The 19,877-nt window shown below is 37.0% G+C and overlaps 1 protein-coding gene across 1 annotated transcript; it reads right to left on the bottom strand.

The window, feature by feature from the left end:
* Positions 1-208: 208 nt before the first annotated feature.
* Positions 209-18,032, bottom strand: C1H18orf63 (chromosome 1 C18orf63 homolog). Its single transcript, XM_030487905.1, has 15 exons — positions 18,009-18,032; positions 17,069-17,238; positions 16,348-16,426; positions 14,877-14,933; positions 13,368-13,479; positions 12,142-12,183; positions 11,191-11,267; positions 9,583-9,692; positions 8,845-8,941; positions 8,657-8,742; positions 7,902-8,085; positions 5,684-6,760; positions 4,573-4,689; positions 4,053-4,137; positions 209-297 (listed from the first exon to the last, which is right to left on the bottom strand). The coding sequence occupies exons 2-14, from the start codon at positions 17,200-17,202 to the stop codon at positions 4,084-4,086; spliced, it is 2,226 nt and encodes a 741-aa protein (XP_030343765.1). The 5' UTR covers positions 17,203-17,238; positions 18,009-18,032; the 3' UTR covers positions 209-297; positions 4,053-4,083.
* Between the last annotated feature and the right edge of the window lie 1,845 nt (positions 18,033-19,877).

Genomic DNA, 19,877 nt, shown 5'->3' with positions numbered 1-19,877 from the left:
AATATCATAAAAAGATATAATTGAAACTTCAAGATAACTTAGAAGAATGACTAAGGGCAAGTACTAGGACAGATACAATGTGATTCAAAACCTAAGCAACCAGCTAAATTTTCAAATTCTTTTAGAGACACTTGCTTATTAACCTGAACTTGAGAAGTTCTAGATACATGGATTCACTTGACTGTGTGTACTTAACACTCAGTTTTTCACCCACAAACCGGTACAAAAGATGTGAAATAAACAGCAAAGTTCACAAAGCTTGGAGATCCTCAAGTATGTTAATGCCCTCTTGGGAACCTGAACGGTGGAAAACATAGAAAAAGTTTAGATCACAAAAGAAACCAAAAGACAGCTCAGTATGGTTGATATGCAAAGTTTACAAAGTTTGGATTTAGGGCATTCAACTTCAATGTTTGTATTTTTATACAGAACAAGAAAGAATCCTCTCACTATTGTACTATGCACAGCTTTATCCTTCCTCTTAGGCCTGGGGTTTTTAAATTTAAAGCCCTCAAAATATTACAATCAGTTGCGATACTGGAAGAAGGAACTTCAGAAGGAACACCTTCCGAACCAGCTGAAATTAGGAAGCCAAATCACATTCTTAACCTTACAAGAACGTAAGAGTCAGAATCTTAAGAAAGTATTCTTTCTCATTTTTAAATGGTCAGACATGCAGTAAATTAGATTGCCCCTAACCTAGAACAATCCTGCAGCAATGAAACATGGAGAGGATAACAGCAATAACGTTACGATAGCATCTGCTTTTTTGGACTATGTCTCATGTATTTAGGTACCAATAATCTACTAATGTACACAGCCCAAAGGTTATTTCTGCCACTACATTCGATTAGGAAATGAATTTTCCCCCATCATAAAAGAAATTGCTTTTTCATTGAAAGACTTACTTAACATTTTCATAAACTTTTTTCAATGAAACCCCAAACATTTTCACCACATCCTACAATTTCCATGCAAATATTTTCAAATGTAAGTTAAAACTGTTTCTTGAAAAAAACAGCTCAAGCTATTATATTTATATGATATCTTAAAAGGTATTATTTTAGACCAGTATTTCCAGAAAGCATTTGAAAGATGGCTTTGTGGAAATTTCTGTACCGTCACCTTCTAATTAGAAGAGAAATTCCTAAATGTTGGCTTGGGACAATCCACCTTTGAGAAGAAACAGTCCAATAGATCTCTAGCCCTTTATACAAAACTGCAAGAATTTTTACTAAATTCCAGTTGTGTGGGTCCCCTGTTTCTATCTTGTGTTCATACAATATCCTTACAATAATGGCAGCAATTACTTTCATGTAAAATAATACTATTATTACTTTATGTGATGGATTTGTAGATTCTCATTTGCTAAATGAAATTTGGTGTCTAAAACAAAAGATCAGTATCATATGACAACACGGGAGCAGAGCAACAGGAAGAGTATTGCAGATCAGGGGAAAGGGCTTGGTAACTTCAGTGCTGCTATTTTTAACGTCTGTTCTAGCATCAATATTTGTAATGATGCAAATCCTCCTTTTAAAATGTCTTTCTGTCCTAGTATACACTCTTCTTTGGAAGCTCTGCTCTTCCAATTGGTCTTAGAAGCCAAACTTTCCTTTCACAGTAGGTTTTGACCTTGAAAATGATAGGATGACTTTTGTTAATGAAGGACGAAACATGGAGACTTTTTTTTTCAATTTGATAGCAAATATAAAATAGCTTAAGAAGACTCTAGAAACTGCTTCTGAAAACTCTTTAATCATGCAGGTCTTTACTTAAACTGAATAACTATTCAAGTCTGACCCTTGCAATGGTTTTGAGCTCCAGATTTAGACCACCTACATTTAGCTGTCTATATGTGTAGATGTCAAAACTCCTATGAAATTCCACGGAAATCTAGTGGACATACCCAACAGAGTCTACAGACCTTGCTATAGCAGGTATCCTGCCCTCAGCCCATGGGTTGGGCACCTCAGCAGCCTTGGAGGTTCCACTTGCCCAACCTGCACAGCCTTGAAGCAGAACAATGTACCCAGTGTAGTCCAGACCCCTAAATATGGGGGCAGGACGGGGGTATCTCAAACTCATGCTTAATATCTAGCTACTTCTTTTATGCCAAAGAAAAGCCCAAATTTTTCCTCAGGGAATGGGAGATTGTCTGCATATGGGTAAAACCAGAATGAATGAGAATGATTTAGTATTAGAATCAAATTTTTAATTTCTTAAAATGTTAAATACTTCTCTCACATTGCTTTATTAACATACCCACTATTTTCATCAGCAAAAGAAAGAAGTAAATCAGAATTATGCTGTGATTTCCTGGACAAGTTAGGAGGCTGTGCAGCTTGGCACTTTAGTCATAAAAACTGACCTTTTTTGCAAGATAATTGTAAAAACATGTTTTTATTGTCTTGAATTATAGATCCAAGTCCTTCCTGTTGACTATATCATTAAATTACATTGTAAGAACTTCTCACCCATTAATCTTGGTACACAGTAAATTTGAAAACTTGTAAGTAATTCTCAAGTGTTCAAATGAAAACATGCACTCTGAATGCATGTGTAGTAATACATAATAAAGAAATTCAGAGCAAAGCTTTTCAGAATCAGGACTGTAGGCACCGATTCAATAGCAGAAGTTATTTTAGCTCCAGTCTTCTTTTCAAGTCATTAACACCAACGAAAACCCCATATTTTAAACACTTTATGGAAGATGCTGTTTCCTCCCCAGGGTTTAAGCATCACCTACCACAGTCAACTTGATCCTGTGGCATTTAACTCATAAATAAAAAAAAAAAAAAAGATTTTTTTTTAAGTAAAAAAGTAAAGTTCTGACCATTCTCAGAGACACCATTTCTGTTCATCAATCCTCAGTGAAAGTCAGAGACTTTGGATCTATCTACGCTGAATTGCTAAAACAGATCACCTGAAGATGCACCATGCCTGAACTGCCTGGCTTGAAGCAAAAGAGATGAAATGCCAGACCCAGGAACAGGATAGGCTGAATACTGAAGTATGAAGGCCCTATAAGGAAAGCTTCCATCCATACAACAGACTTTCTTTAGGGAAAGCAGACAACTGATCTCTTGTTTACTGGAAGAAATTTATCCACACAAAGAAAGGAAAGACATAAAGTGCATCACTGAGACAAAATGCACATTTGGCTACTTGTTATCAGTTCTGTTGTAGCCAAAAGCCAGATTAGAAGAGTCACAGTTTATATTTTGCTTCTTCATTGCTATGTTTTTCTACTGATTTTGTATAATATACATTTTTGTGCTGTTGTGTCTGTGTGATCATCTTGTTTACATCAATATTTTCTTTGGAATAAATATAGTTTTATTTATATCTGAAACAGTTAACTGTATAGGCTACTCCTTCCTTCATGTTTTACTACTGCTAACTTGTGATAGGCATTAGGTCAATAAAACTGGTGGGTTTCATATGCTGTATGTATCCTTAATATTGAAAGGAACATTCAAAGGAAAAGCTTGTTCCATCCTGCAGGACTATTGTCAACAACGAGCCACAATGTGGGTTGAAATATCTGGCCACAAAACTAAATTTATTCATTTCATATGACAGGCCATTTTGTCCTTGCTCCATTTCATGTAATGATATTAAATAATATACATAGCTTCACTTTAACGGTTTATGGTTTTAACTTCAGCTCAGATTCAGATGAAACTCAGCAGCACAAAACCCAGTATTATTTTAGTCTGAAAGAAAATCAGGCAAACAAAATACAAATTGAAGCCAAATTCTATGTTCTACTAAGTACAAGATACCTTTGTATTCAACGAATTTAAAAAAAAAAAAAAGAGAGAAAAAGAAAAAAAGAAAAAAGAAAATAGAAAAAAGAAAAAAGAAAAGCTTTATTTGCTAGTGTCCAATAAACAAAGAACCTCAGCTTCTGGAAACCATTTGTTCAGTAAAGTAATTCCTTTGGAGACTCCTGATATCATTATCATGATCCAAAAGAGTAGGAACTATTACAGACATGTGATACTATTTTAATAAAGAACAACATTTAAAATTTGTAATGAGCATACCCAGGGTTTTCTTTCAGTACTCCAGAACATCTTAAATAGAAGGCTTACTTCTCTTGGCTTTCTTTAACTTTGAACCTTCTTCTTTCTGTTAACAAAAAAACCCCAAACAACCCAAAACAAACAAAAGGCAAAAACCCACTAAAGCAAATAACGCAGTAATACTAAGCTAACAGCTCAACTAGAAAGCTGTTTCTGAGTGAAATGCTTAGTTGAATGATATGAGAAGTAATTAATAAAAGTTCCTATTTTCCAATGGAAATATAATTTAGAATATGTTTGTCGGTACAGTGGGTAAATAATTAAAATCAGAGCATGTTTGAAGGACCAGTAACATAACTAATGTTTAAGGTTAATTTTATCCTGGTTAAGGTTAATTTTATCCAAAGCGGGCTTCCCCATTTTAACTGGAACATTCTAACATGGGAAAAAAAACCCAACCCCACAACAAACTTTCCTTTTTATCTCTTAATTCAGGCCCTTGTCTACAGGACAAAGGGGTGTATGTGTATGTGGTTTTTACCTGTCTTCTTCTGGCACAACCTTTCTTTACAAATTCTTCCATGTTGCTCTCCTGGACTGAGGAAGTCAGTTTTGAGGTCAGCGTTTCACATGTCAGATACTTGTTCCCTGTAATCATCTTAAAGTATAGAAATTTATACCTTCATTAGCAAAAAAAACCCCAAAACCCGGTATTTTTCTAGTTGTTAAAATGGTCTACTTTTTCAAAAGATGCCCTCATAACACAAAGATCAAATAACCTACCAAATTACATTTTATAGGTGAAAACAGTTATAAGCACAACACATTTCACCCATGTGCCCAATCTGTGGGATTATCATCCTCGTAAAAATTGTGCTGAAATAAGATCAGCTATTTCTTTTACTAAAATGCAGACAGCATCATAAAAAATTTAGGTTGTGAAGTACCTCTAGCAGTCATCTAATTATAACTTGTACTCAAAACAGAGCTAACTTCAAAGTTAGATTACATTGCTTTGGGCCCCACCCAGTCAAGGTTTGGGAATCTGAAAGGATAACACCTCTACAACCTCTCTGTGCAACTTGTTCCAGTACTTAACCACTCTCATTCTGAAGATACTTTTTTCCTTATGTCCAGTAGGAACTTTTCCTGCTGCAACTTGTGCTTTTAGTGAAATTGTAATTAAACTTCTATTTGCAGAACTTCAATGTTCGTCTAACAGCACAATGCCTTACATGCACTGCAGTCAGCACCACATAACTGATGAGGTTTGAAATTCCTTCCAGGAGCTATTCATTAATACAGTTTCATATGAAGAGACACTGAACACCAAAAATTCCACCATGTTAACCTCACATAAATCTCGATACACTGATAAACTGTCTTAAAGAAAGGGAAACTAATTATCCCATCCTAAAAGTCTCAAATTAAAAAGAAGTGTCTATCTCAGACAACACAGTAAAACATTCTCTCTTTCAGAAAAAAACCCATCAGTGGCTGAAAACATTAACTTGTATGGTAGAAATTTTAGAAAACTATATTGAGAATGATGGTAGAACATGATGAAAGTCATGCTCTTTATTGCTTAACATTGTTTTAGAATATACTGAATTTGTGAGAGCCAGAGAGAATGAGGCTGTTATTTACTATACCTGTTTGAAGTTAGATATGGAATGATGACTGGTTGTCCCAGCGATATAGTCCATATAGTGGCATGCTGCTTTACTTTCTTCATTTTTGGCAATGCATGCTGTACCATTTAAGACAGATTCATGAATATTTAACCCTGCTCTTTCATTTGATCTCTTTCTTTGTTGCTGTGATAAACCGGAATTTGTCATTTCGTTGTCTAATTTACACATCTGCAAATGTACTTTCTTTGACTGGTGTTGTTTCTCTGGAACTTGTATGGTATTTTGACTTGCAAACTTTTTTCCCCTTCTTGCACTGGAAACAGGAGACTCATATATATTCAGACTTAGATTGATGTTTGATTTCTGAAGCACTGACCCAACATTCTTAAGAAAGGAAGGAGAATTTGCCATTCTGTGACTGGCTTCACTTGAATTCCCACCTGAAGCTGAGTTATCAGATAAATCAGAACTAGTCATTTGTCCAGCAGACTCGGTTTTCCATCGAAATACAGGTGCACCATGTTTTACGTGAGTTTTTGTGTTCGTTACCTGAAGTACGCTGCTATGAGCAGGATTTTTGACTGACATATTTTGAACAGGTTTGTAAACCTGAGTCATGCTGGGCTTGCACCCAGTCAGCATAGAAGATGAAACACACATAATTTTTACTGGTGAATGTCTTCCAGCATTTTCTCTTTTCTTCCCATCCATTTGATATGTGGTCCTTCCATTCATTTGCATCAACTTTCCCTTGAAAATTGGTATAATTTTGCTGACTTTCTGCGGGAAGAGTTCAAAGGCTGAATTTACAGGCATACCTAACGATTTCGCAACTGGTAACTCTGGTCCTCCTGGTATTTGGCTATTATTCATTGATTTCGCTGTTGCTTCGATGCTAACCTTTCCTACGCTGTTACTGCTACTCGAAAAACCGTGTGTTTCTGGCTCTTTGATCAAACGCTCCATCCAGTGGCTGTTTTCCATACTGCATGCTGAAGAAATTCCAGGCAAAGTCTGTTTCCTTGGAGGAGCCTGTGTTAGAGATACTACACAAACCATCTCACCAGCCACGTTCATATGCTTAGATTTTATTTCCTGCAATACAACAAGAGTTGATAAATAGAATGAACTCGATTTAAAAATCTGATAGTGCCACATAATGCATCACTATGTGATATCAACCTAATACCACAATATATAACTATACATTTTCCTGGTTTGAATTAGAATGAAATACATTTTCAAACAATATTTTGTTGTCACTATAAATGAAAATTTGTTTTCTTCTTCCCCCCAGTTCTTTATTGATAAACTATGCTGGAATATCGTATTTCTCAGAAGGAAAGACTTAAATTGCAGCCATTATCTAGGTTTAGTGCTTTCCAGCTGGGTAATGCCTACCCCTTTTGAGGAGATCTGCAGAGAGTTTGACTGACAAGGCTCCTTGTCTCTTAAGACTTCTAAGGGCATCTGTATTCTGAGTCAAAGACAGTTTGGATGTCTATAAAAACTGCAAATGACAAAGAGGAGCCATTCTAGCTTTGATCAGTGAGGAGACATACACAGCAACCGCTTTCTGAAAGAGGATTATAGTATTTTAGAATCTCTGCAACTTCTGTCACTGTTCTTTGTTCAGAATTAATTACTTCATTTCTTCTTTCACACACTGCTACCGAGGAAATTTGAGTCTCAGCCTTTGTCACAACCTCAAATTAAAGGAGTTTTGATTGCTTGCCTCCTTTCCACCACCAGCCATGGAGTAAACCTTAACGCTTCAGTGTTTTTAAATGCGTAAGTCCACAGAACTTTATACTGCTCTTGGGTTTTTTTTTTATGTGTTTGTTTTTAATAAATTGTAATAATAAACTATAATAATAATAATAATAACAACATCATCTTGATTTTATTGTTGTTGTTGTTATTACTATTCTCATGGAAGAAGTGTGAGGAAGTTTTGGATATCCAACCGTAAAATAAGGTCTACAGAACTGCAAATATTGTTAGCAACTATTTAACACAAAGTCTAGTTTTCTAATGTATTTGTGAGGTGAACAACAACATAACAATGGCAAATATCATAATATTTAACTACACATTTAAAGTTATGTAATTGATTGATAGTTCTTTGTTGTGAAAAGCACAGTTTTATGCTCTTACTGTGTTCTGAATATGATAAAGACCACTTCATACCTTGAACAAAGTACATGCCCTTAGTATGTTTATAAAAAAACCTTACACGCACCGGAGCCCTGGAGAGTTCCTGTGTAGCGTAAAGTGCTTTACTTGTCATCCTTACTGGAAACCCACATAGATGTGAAAGATTACGTTTCAGGTCAGAAAGAAAAGAGTTCAACACGCTTTCCGAATCTGTTCTGGGGAAATACTGCACTGGCTGACTTCGAATGCAACTTAAAGGGTACCTGAATAAGTGCTCAGGGATACATAACAAGTTTCTTTCCATTTCTAGAATTATGAATCATATTGAGAAGAAATCATGAACATAGCTAAAGCTTTTTCAAAGAGGTGAACAAAAGCACTTACTTTCTTAAGGGACTGAAGCTTATAAAGTTACAGGACTTCAACATGATTATACCATACTAACCTAGCATAGTAAAGATTACTCAGTATAAGTAAGCCTTAGTCTAGTCTTTCATAGCAGGAAAATTCTCTTTAAAACAAATCTTTGTTGGCCGTATTTTTACAGGAATTTAACTCTTCCTTATACATGACCATGTAGAATGGCATTATCATGTTTATGGAAGCTGTGAAGCAAACTGTTCTATTTGACTTGCTATTCTTCAATATATATATTCAATATATAAGACAAAGACTTCACTAAATATCTTGTTCTGATTTGTCTAGTGAAACAATTCTCCACTGACTTCTATGAAATTCTGGAAGAATAAAATGTGGCACATTCAAAAATGACAATTTAGATCTTTGCTAAAAGTGTAGTAGAGGAAATGTAACAAAAATATTCTGAAAGGATACGTAAAGAACCTTTCCCCTATTGGTTTGAAGTAAACGCTTAAGTATATTTTTGTCTCTTTAAGATCCTCTGGAAGAATATATCCATACTTAAAAAAGAAAAACCAATATACAAACACAAATTACAAATACAAACTCAATAGGTACAAAAAAGGGAGGGAAAAACAAAATCAGCATATATTGTTTCTTACCAGATTCTTCCAGTGCATCTGAAATTCTTTATATGAACGGAAAGGAGATTCTGGAGGAATTATGTGGCTGATGTTTATGATCTGACCCATTTTCATGCTGTGCATAGGTAAGAGGGGATGCTTAGAAAGGGTGTCATAAAACTCAGCTGAAAATATACTGGACTTTTAGGGGAAAAAAGTAAATCTTATTTTTGGCATTGAAAGTATTTATGGATTATTTTTATGTTTTGAGGACTAATACCATTAACTCATAAGTTTACAACAGAACAATAGCAATATTTCCTGAAGTGTGGAAAAGAACTTGGCACCTCCAAGTCTAATTTCTCTTGTCTGCAACACTCACTACCAGTGAATGTAGAACAAAAGCAAATGTATCATTACTTCTCACATCTTTACGACGAAAGCAGAGATAGCTTGTGGTGAAGGTGGAAATATTTTTTTCTTTAAATAGACACTTTCTGCTAAAATCATATTTGAGAAGAATTAATACTCTTGCATACCACAAAAGTAGAAGAGAGATTACTAAACTTGAAGTAATATTTAGATGTGTAATTTATGATTCGCTGATTTTTCTCATCTTCTGTAACATTGAGACCATAAAAGCAAAAAAGAAAGATTCCTGAATGTAAAACAGACTGTAAAACAGAGGTATTCTTATCACTAGTACCAAATTCATAATTTGTAGGGCACCCATTCCAGGAAATGTTTGTTTCTGGTGAACCATGAACAGATTCCTACCTTGGCAAAACATAGCACCAGTTACTTAATATGTAATGTTGGTGAATAACTGTATTTTCATTGCTATCAAACAGCTTTAAGGTGTTTGCTGAAATATCAAAATCTGCCAGCTTAAAATGGAACAAAAAAAAAAAAGTTATTTGCAAATATTTCTACAGCAGTACACAATTAAAATTTTCAAGAATAATTGTGCATCACAATACACTGAAGCTTGTACATTATTATTCTTTTATCAGCTCTCACAAAATGATTATTTCAGAAGATCATCAGATTGCACACTATCTTATATTAGAGCCTACACTTCCAAATGTTATGCAAGTACAAGGTTGAAAGGTTATTTAAATCAGTGAGATTTAAACTTTCGTAGAATCACAGAATGGTTTGGGTTGGAAGGGATCTTAAAGATCACCTAGTTCCGACCCCTCTGCCATGGGCAGGGTTGAAGTGTTTTAATAAGAGTACAGAAGGAATTTCTCAAGCTAAGAACTGTCTCACTTGCATGCACATTTTTGAAGTGCAAATCAGAAACCCATGTGGGACAGTTTAGTAACTGTGTATGCCAGCTTGCTTTATCAAGTGCAAAGATTCAAGCAACAGAATTAATGGGATATATAGTTTCACCCCGTGAGAAGTCAAAACCCACATTTTCACAATGCAAAAATATTTGACTGTAGGGGACAATCAAACACTGATATTTGAGAAACATTTTCTCTCTTTGTGGTCTACCAGAGTTTGTACTTATTCACTGGCAGGAAAATTTGGCCATTTCTGTTTTAGAATAGTATCAAAATGATCCAATTGACACTGAAGCCACACCATGATCACTTCCATCACTGCTTTGTGTCATTCTGAAACTGGATTCCTATAGATAGCTTTAATATTTATACTGTCCAACTAGGTCACAGAAGAAATCCTAATCTCTAAGAAAGAGTTTGGATCAGAAATACTTATTTTGGAAGAAACCAGAAAGCCTGACAAATATGCACCTGTATGTATGGACATATTCAACAAAGGTGACATAGCTGTCACAAAGGATGATGTTTTTTCAACCTAATCCATGATTTCCTAAACAGTTTATTAATTATGGTTACAAGCAGCATAGTCCAGGCTGCTCCAGTATTTTGGAAGTTGCATAGAAAACCAAGCAGATTCCAGAATAATTATATACAGAGACTTGAAATACAGTGCTGACAACTTACCTGTAGCTTCATTTTTAAGATGTTACTCAAAACTGTCTATGTATTATAGTGAGACAGTGAATGCTTGCTAGAAAACACTGCTAGAATGAAATCTAGACTCATAAAGGCACTTCACTACTATATTCTGTTAGCATTTTTTGAAAGGCCTCTTAAGTAGTCAAAAATCTCAGTTTTACAATGCTTGCTAGAATGTATCAATAATAGCTATAATATGGGTGTCAATCTTGGTATAATATGGATGTCGCGCCTTTGTAACAGCTGCAGATAGTCAATGAATATGATTATGATCTTAATGCAATCAGAATTAAGCACTTCTATCCCCATCACACTAATTGCAAGTAACCTAACAGAAAAGAAGATAAAGATTAATAAGTCAAACACAGTCACAGAAAATATAACTGTATTATACCTCTGGGGGTGGCAACCGAATTGAGCAAGCCTCCACACTGATGCAAAGCTGTCTCTCTGATACATTCAGGTCTATGACTAAGATAAAACCAAAGCACAAAGCCTAGTTTTGAACCATAGTGCATCTGTTAGGCAGAGAACTAAACTAAATATCTGTTTAAAGTAATTGCTAGTCAAAATGCTGCATTTGAAAATCAAAAGGCTAGACTTCCTCAGCACAGAAATTAAAATAAAATGCACTTTAACTGTTTATTTTAACTGTGAAAAATTAAAATAATAATGAATCACCACCCATAGAGTACACCTCCCTAGGAACTCATGGGTGTCCGTGCATCAGGGTGCTTGATACTCACATCCTTGATATATAAACACCTATTTTCAAAGCAAATGTAGTTCTTATAAACCATTGACTGCACTGAGTTGTCTAGCCCAGTATTACACAAGCAACGCAAGCATTTACTGACACATCTCCCGAACATTCACCCAGCTCTGAACAAACTGTAGCACACAGACTGAATGTATCATGTTCCTTAACATATGTCCCTGTTACAAATTTAGGCTCCAATATCCCCAGATGTATTCTTTAACTTTTATACTGGAATAAAAATATGACTTTGTAATTTTTGCAATAGCTAAGCACCATGCTTAGCTATTAGCTAAATGACTTAACTTTTGTGAACAACAAATGTAGTACAATACAGGACAGTCACTTCAGCTTATTCTCCTATCTCTTATTACAGAACTTTCACATCACTTGCAAGACTCATCATTTGAGGCAAGTGCATTTAATTCTAATAATCAGAACTCTTAAATGGCAAATTTCAATCTATGGCTATAGATTAACAGCAGAAAAATTACCTTTTTTCACAGTGTATTTTGACAGAGGTTATTTCAGGATGAAAACCAGAAAGACACTGTGTTGGTAATACTATTAACAGGATATTGTACTTACCAACAGCATTTTGCCTTCCTGAACGAGACAAAAAATCTTTTCCTTAATAAATAAAACAGATGATAGGCATTATTTTCTAAACCATATGCCTAATGTCTTTATGCAAAAAAAAAAGGAGAAATCACACAGTTTTGTTTGTGTGTGTCATGAGTGATGAAAGGTTTGTTCCTTTTAAGGAGAGAAAGATCTCGCTGTCAATTAACTTTTCACTGATTAACATTTTACATTAAAAAAGAAAGATATATGAAAGTATAGCAGTGGACAGCAACTTATACATAATTTTTTTAACCCAATAAAGAAATTTTACACAGAACTATCTTTAATTGACTAACAGCTAATGAATTTCTCAGGTTCAAAAGCAAATCTGTATAGCATTACTACATATTCTACCATATATAATCAGTTTTGCCCAGCTTTAGCGACATATATCATTAGACAAGCTGCATGTACCAGGATCACACTGCTGTTAGTCTATGTCTTTCATTCAAATCAGTTTTATATCAGCTGCTATCTAGTCCTCTACTTCTATCTGCTATTCCCAAATCAGATGATTTTACTCAGAGAGCTATATATTTTGAAGATACTGAAAATAAGGTACTGTTAATATTGTGTCTGGAAATAAGACAATAACATATACACTTTTCTCAATGTATATTTGTTATTATCTGTATAATTGCTCTACTTAATGAGAGCACACCACAGTATCTGAAGCACACCTTGTTTCCATACTTTGGTAATTCAGATTTATCATACACAGGAGCTAGTAGAGAGATGTCAGGCAAAGGAACTACCATCTAAAAAGACAGAGCTTGATAGAAGGAGATGTTCTGACAGAAAACCACTTCTGTATTAGGAAAGCATGCAAACCACATGCAGAAGTGGCACTGATGAAAGCATGAATCTGAAAAGCAGGCACAATTTTTAGAACACCTTAAGTGTCCAACAGTATTTGGTTTGGAAATTATTAATCTGCTATGTAGCACTCAGTTGAAATAATTATTTGATCTATTACAAAGATAAGGAGGAAGATGAAAAAGTGAGTTCTTAACTTGAATCACTGAACTTGGATAAAGGAAGGATAAAAATGCAATCAAAGTCATAGGATATAAATGAATGAAATAATAAAATGAATGAAATAATGACAGAAATTAAATTATGGAAAGTAAATGCAACAGTAAAGAACTGAAAACTTTATGTTCAATCCCTGACCCAGGTGAGTCAAATACCTTGCACCAAGAGATGACCAGCCTTGTTCCATCTGGGTGCAAGTCTGGCTGTCAGCGTGTAGGAGAGACAAGCTTGGAGAACGGCTGGACTAACTGGTTGTGGTGCTTGCAGCTAAGAACAGCAGTGAGCAAAGAAAAATACATTATTAATAATCTAACACATTTTTTTACAGGCTTCATTGATAATTTAATCAAAGATACTGCTACTGCATCTTGGAGCCAAATCCTAGTATATGTTACATATCTTTATTTTTCACGTACTCAGCTACAAGAGGAAGTTAGCACAGTATTTGATGTAGGCATTTAGTTTTCATGAGTTATCAAAGTAAGGTGCACTACAGTTCATTTAATGTTTTTACAGGGCTGATAATAGAAGTGGGGAAAAGATTAATTGAGCTAAATGGAGTACTTTACTAGATACGCACCTCTTTCCAGACAATAGCCACAACACTCAAAATTTACATATATTAACCCTGCTGTCAAACTCAAGACCAGAGACATTTCTTGCAATTACAAGAACAATAGATAAACAGATTAACTAAATAAAAGATAAATAGATAAATAGTAGCTTTGTTCACCCAGCAGCACTACTTGCCTGACTGCTTGCCTGTGGGCAGTTAGCATTAGTCAAGAAAAAGAAAGTAATTACAATGGGTTAAGAAGAGTCAACTAATACACCTCCAGGAGGATGTTTCTAATGAGATCTGGCAAGGATCTGCTTGCAGCTCATGGCTATTAAATATATTTCGTACTACTAATCTGCTGGTTTTGGAAAATCTAACAATAACAGGTCAGTTACACAGATCAACATAAAGCAGTTTTGCAAGGTAAGCATATTTGAACAGTATATGCCTTACTAGTCCAGATATGCACCCAACTGGCTATGTAAATGAATCATGAGAGCTCCTGGCTTTGATTACAAGCAGTCTTTTGACTCTGCAACTTTAGCGTGTCCACACATACATTCATAAACTCCACAAACATGGCATACTAGAAGATAGTAAAGCATATGCATAATAGTCTAAAAACATATCAGCTGTTAAGCTCATGGGTTCCATTTCTTCTCTATGTTTGTGTTTTGTTTTCCTGAGACTGTCCTACACAGGCTGGGTAAATCCAAAACGTGAATTGGGAGACAGTTCAGCTGTCTGAACACCCCCACCTATGGAACCTACAGGGCGCAGACAGAGGCGGCTGACACCTGCAGACGAGCCACAGGTCTTTGGCCCGAAGGGCAGGTCTCTCGTTGCCTCGAGGTCAAACCCCAATGCCTCTGAGCAGGATCAGTATCCCAACTGCAGCAAATTGCTCAGGAACTTCTTAAAACTTCTGACTAAGTATACTTACTAAACCAAGATTCATAAAGGAGAGTTTGGCAGACTTTTTTTACCCGGAAATTTGGCTTCTGTAGTGCAAATTGCATGCCCTACAAAAAATACACATCTCTGGAAACAGCAATTGCAGACAAGTGTAACAGTCTTAAGAACTGTGACATGTTTCAGCACTTACGGTAGCTCCTTGTTTCTCTACGTAGGCTTGACATATTCCTGATTCGTAAAAAGGTATCTAAAAATAATAACAAAAAGCAAATTAAGGGGTGTTTTAGCAAATTATAAATTAAATTATGGTCCATCACTGACTTTGCCTAAGAAAAACACGCTAAGGAATAGCTACAGCAAATACCATATCCTGTACTTTAAAGGAGCATAATAACTAAAATGAGTTCAGGCATTTGTCATAGTGTTATCTCACTGCCAGCTAAAGATACATTACAAAGCAAGCAAAAGACTGTCCAAAACAAAAACACAGAACTCTGCCCCTGCTGCTCTCATTGTGAATTGTGTGGCATCTTACCAATTGAGTCCATTTTGTTCCACAAAAGGTTCACCATCTGAAAAGGCCATTTCATCAGAATAGTAGAAGACACAAGCTGCCATCTACGTTACTAATCCACAAAAATAAAATTTTGCTTTAAATGACATTATTTTACTTATCCTTGATTCTCAAACAAAACACTTATTAGAGAAACATGCATGGGTGTATGATGGATACACTTGACTCCTGGCCGTACTTTGGTTCAGGCTAACCAAGAAGCAAGAGGCCTCATATCCTCGGGATAAACTCGAGAGCTGGAAAGCCCTTGGCCCATGTAAAAGGGAGTGAAGTGTCTTGAAAAATATTTTGAAAGATGGTTTTGAAACCCAAAAGTATAAGATAACCAAACTATCAAACAAAATACCAGAGCTGAAATGAAGACATCTGCCTTGTCTATCCTATTGACTAGCAGCAAACTACTTCACCGTATAAATACCGAAATCAGGATAGGCCAAACTTGAGCTATTCTGGAATGGCAGCCGGCCTGCGTGCCAGATGATTCTCCTCTTGAGCAGGGACCTTCTAAAGGTTAGAGATTCCTTAGCTAAGACTAAGAGATCCTTCCTTAGCCAAGGTGGAGAGATCTCCTATGTATGGCAGATCCTTGGTAAATGACTGATAGCATGCTGAATTAATACTATGAAGCATTATTAATCCATGTAGCTACTCAGATATTATAAGCATTGTACAGATAATTCCATCAGATGTGAACCGTTGACCAAGTCTGAAACTAAGATTGGACTCAGTCACACCTAGGCTCCAAAGAGTTTAGAAAACAAGGGGGTACGCTCTGAACCTCATGACTCAACAGGAGGGTCCTCTTTACTCTTCCTGCCTCCAGTCTCTGTATGAGCCATTCTAAGTCAATTTTCAATTTTCCTCTCTCTTTCCACACAGTAATTAATAAGGTGAACCTTGCCATCAAGCTTACTGAACCCTGTCAAGACACTGCTAAAACTTTGTTCCATCAAACTTATTGAACTCTGTCAAATTATTATTTTACCTCAATAAAATATATTACTGCTTCTCTCTTTTGAGTGAGGTACATTCCACTCATCTGCAAAGGTATGTAACTACATATATTCATTTACACAGTGATACTGACCGCCATTACCACTGAAATTTGATTTAGTGTTCCAATAAGAGGTGCAGAAAGGATGTCTTGATGCAGGAATAATAATTGCCTATTAAAAAAAAAAGGAAAAAAAATTACTTTCCATTCTTGATTTTCTCAGCTTAAATTTATTTTCCTCACCATCTCCATAATACATTCCCCTTTTAACCGGTTTCAGTGGTTCAGTATAGCACGTTGGACTACTCCAAGTTACTTGTTCTTAACCCACCCACAGTGGTCTAAGGCAAAGACAACAGGCCTTTGGCACATGAACAGAACTCTCCAAAAGTGTTCCTTTTGGCAGAGTTTCTCGTTTCTCCCCTTTCCTATTCAAGGTAATGACATAATGACTGGTGAACATTAAGGAGTGTACATATGCTTTCCAAGTATTCTTTTTAGTCAGTCTCAAACTACGTAAAGCATTCCAGCTTTGCAAATGAAAACTATTTTTTAATTTGGCCTTGTTAGTTTTAGCTGATGATATTTAAAACACAATAGCAATGTGGTTTTTACCCCAATAGCACAAGTCCCCCACCAAAAAAAAAAAAAACCCACCAAAAAACCAAACCCGATTTTGAACAGTTTTATACTGTTTGCTGCTGCTGCTAAGAATTTTGCTGATTTTATTACATTTAATTCTAGTACTGCTAATAAAATCTTTGAATAACAATCACCAGCAGCATCTGAAATAACAGCCCTCAAAATTCTTTACCTGCAAATCTTTATCTGTGTACTCCTTGTCTCACTTTCTGGTATCTTAGAACTCAGCGTTACTGTAGCAGCGCAGAGTTTTTGTAGCTCCGGCAGACTGACAAAGAACAGAGATTGGTGCCTGGTGCCATTCATGTTATACTGTTGATTGCCCCAAAGTGGCACCTAGGTCTTGAAAGAAAAAAATTATTTCATTTTTATAAGGTAGATATTTGTTTACTGAACTTTTAAGTATATGGTACCAGATACACGAATAATCATTTATCTTCTGATTAATTTTAGGTAGGCAATATAACATAAATGAGTCAACTAAAACGGACATCTCAATATACTTTTGCTATAAGTAAGTACTGCATTACATTTGAAAAAAACCAAAGTATTTACAACAGTAAAAATATTCAGAGTAAAGAGAAGGACAAAAGCATCCTTTCCATCTTCTTCTCATCTCTATTGAGGCTGGAATCTATGTGGGACCCAAGAGCTGAGGAATCCCTCTGTCATGCTGGCCCCCTCCTGCCTGGCAAGAAAGTTTAATTCCCAGGAGCTCAATAGAGATGTCCTCACTAAGTCATACAAGACCATGGCTGGCCTGTGACAGAGAACGAAAACCACAGAAACATTGAAGCACACAGTCAGCCGCGATCTGTTTCGGCCTGTTAGATGCCTGTTGCACACTCCTATGTATTGCAGCACAGGCCAGACTTATAGTAAAGGAACTATAATATTTATGACAAAAAAAGAGTAACTAATATTTCATTATTTAAAGAAAATACACCTTTTAACTATAGCACCTTTTTCAATCAAAGTGTTTTAAAGAAAAACAAGCAGGTAGAAAGTCTACTGTTACGAAAAGCCAGGAATAAACTCTGCACACCAGAAAAAGCTGTTTTAATAGTTCTCCCCCCTCCAAACCCTAAAAACCTTTTGGGAAATGATCTTACCTGCGCAGTGAAGATAGCAATAAATATTTTGTTTCCAAGTTTTAGGAAGCCACCAAGTATTCACCTGAAAAGCAATTTTGCAAATTGTGATCAAAAAATGATGAACTGGAAACATTTTTTGAGGAACAATGTCAAGGACAACTTTGTTGTGCTGATTTTGCTTTGCTTTGCTCAACAGTGTTACACATTAAAAAGATCAACCTCAGTCATATCCTATAAAAAGCACAAGGTCAGTGTTTTATAACTGTAATTTAAAACATCGTTTCCTTGTTTCTTACCCTTAAAGGAAAACACATTTCAAGTTTTTTCTAGTAATTAGGAAAAATAGGTTTTTTTTAAATGCCAACCAAGACTATCACTTCATCAGAAAATTCCAAAAGCTACAGCAAAAGGGAAAGGACCATTTTAAACAAACGAGAAAACAATCTCATCCATTTGCAAACATGGAAAAGAAAGGCTGGGTCCTCAGCTTTCATAACGTTTAAAAGAATCCTAAATGGCCAACTGTGGATTTTTGAGGCAAAGATGTTATAGAACACATCACGCAACACTCTGGTGATCCGCTTGCTGTTTGAGGCCAACTCCCCTGCGGGAACCACTCACTGTATTCAGCTTAAGTTAAATCTTCCAGTCATCTTAAAAGCTAATGGGACAGAGTGCTTCCAAATGGCTTTCCCCTTCAGGGGAGAGGATGAAGACAGAAGTACCAGTTAACATAAAACTACCAGTCAATAAAGAGCTACCAGTTACAAATCATAGGAAATAACTGCTTTCTATACAAGTAGGAAAATTTAATGTGTGGGGGAGGAATTTTAAACACTGATAATCACAACATGTGAACTTGGAATCACCACAGAGCTCCTGTTAGCTGAACAGGACATCAGTTGCAGAACGGCTACCGCTGGTTTTCTGTCAACACACATAGGTAAATGACAGAGCTCGGTGGTGATATTTGTTATATTCTGTAGCAACCCGGAAGATGGAACAAAGCACCTCCTTATTAAATCTGGGAATGCCACCAAGCTGTGAGGGATTGGTGGGATCATTGGTGGGATCTGAAGATCACAACAGCATTCAGTAAGTGTGAAGCTGTCCTACACAGAGACAACCCACAGCACACACACACACAACACAACCACCTAAGCACCAGCTCTGAGGAACGGCACCTTGAGAGGTCACACTGAGTAAATTTTATGTCACTGAAGGGATGCCGTAAACAAACCCCACAAAAATCCACGGCCTGTAAGGACATCAGAGTGTGTGCATGGGGCTGTTGCTGTCAAGGCACCCAAGGAGCACACAGCTGCGACCCAGCACTGGTACCGCGGCAACGGGGATGGAGGGACCCATTCTGGCCCAACAGGTGAACAAGGCCGTCAGACACACCTGAGGCTAGAGGGAAGGAACCGGGTTTTAGCTTATATAAACCGGAAGGACATGAGGGTGGCTGTAAGGAGGCACCTCTGGCCGGGTCGCTCCTCACGCCGCCGGCGGACTCCGCTCCCTCACGGGGTTCGCGGGGTGCTGAGGCAGCTACACGCTTCCCGCCTTCGGCGCGAGGAGCCGCCGCGCGCGCGCACGGACGGGGGGGGGGGGGGGTGGGAGCCGCGGTGAGGGCACAGCCGCCCGCCTGAGGGGGCACGGCGGCCCCTGGCGGTACTGGGCCCTCGCCGGGACTTATCGACGGGTGTTCAGGGTTCCTGGGGGAGAAAACAGGCGGGGACGGAAGGGAGGTGCGAGGTGGCTCCGCGGCGTTGTGCCCCAGCCGCTGATCGGTGAGCCGCCGTTAGGGTGGGAAGCCCTGGCAAGCGTAACGCTCTGCGAGCGGCGGGACAGGGGGATGCCGCCGTGACCGACAGTCTTCTGCAG

Source organism: Strigops habroptila, chromosome 1 (genome assembly GCF_004027225.2).
Source record: "Strigops habroptila isolate Jane chromosome 1, bStrHab1.2.pri, whole genome shotgun sequence".
NCBI classification, from domain to species: Eukaryota; Metazoa; Chordata; class Aves; order Psittaciformes; family Psittacidae; genus Strigops; species Strigops habroptila.
This window is presented reverse-complemented; position numbering and strand designations above follow the sequence as displayed.

Bases quoted from the DNA above. Each gene is read 5' to 3' on its own strand.
- C1H18orf63 (XM_030487905.1), bottom strand. From the start codon at position 17,202: ATGAATGGCACCAGGCACCAATCTCTGTTCTTTGTCAGTCTGCCGGAG. The intron at 13,480-14,876 runs GTAAGTGCTGAA...TGCTGTTCTTAG, and splicing joins TAGAGAAACAAGGAGCTACC to CTGCAAGCACCACAACCAGT. The intron at 11,268-12,141 runs GTAAGTACAATA...GTTTTATCTTAG, and splicing joins AGGAAGGCAAAATGCTGTTG to TCATAGACCTGAATGTATCA.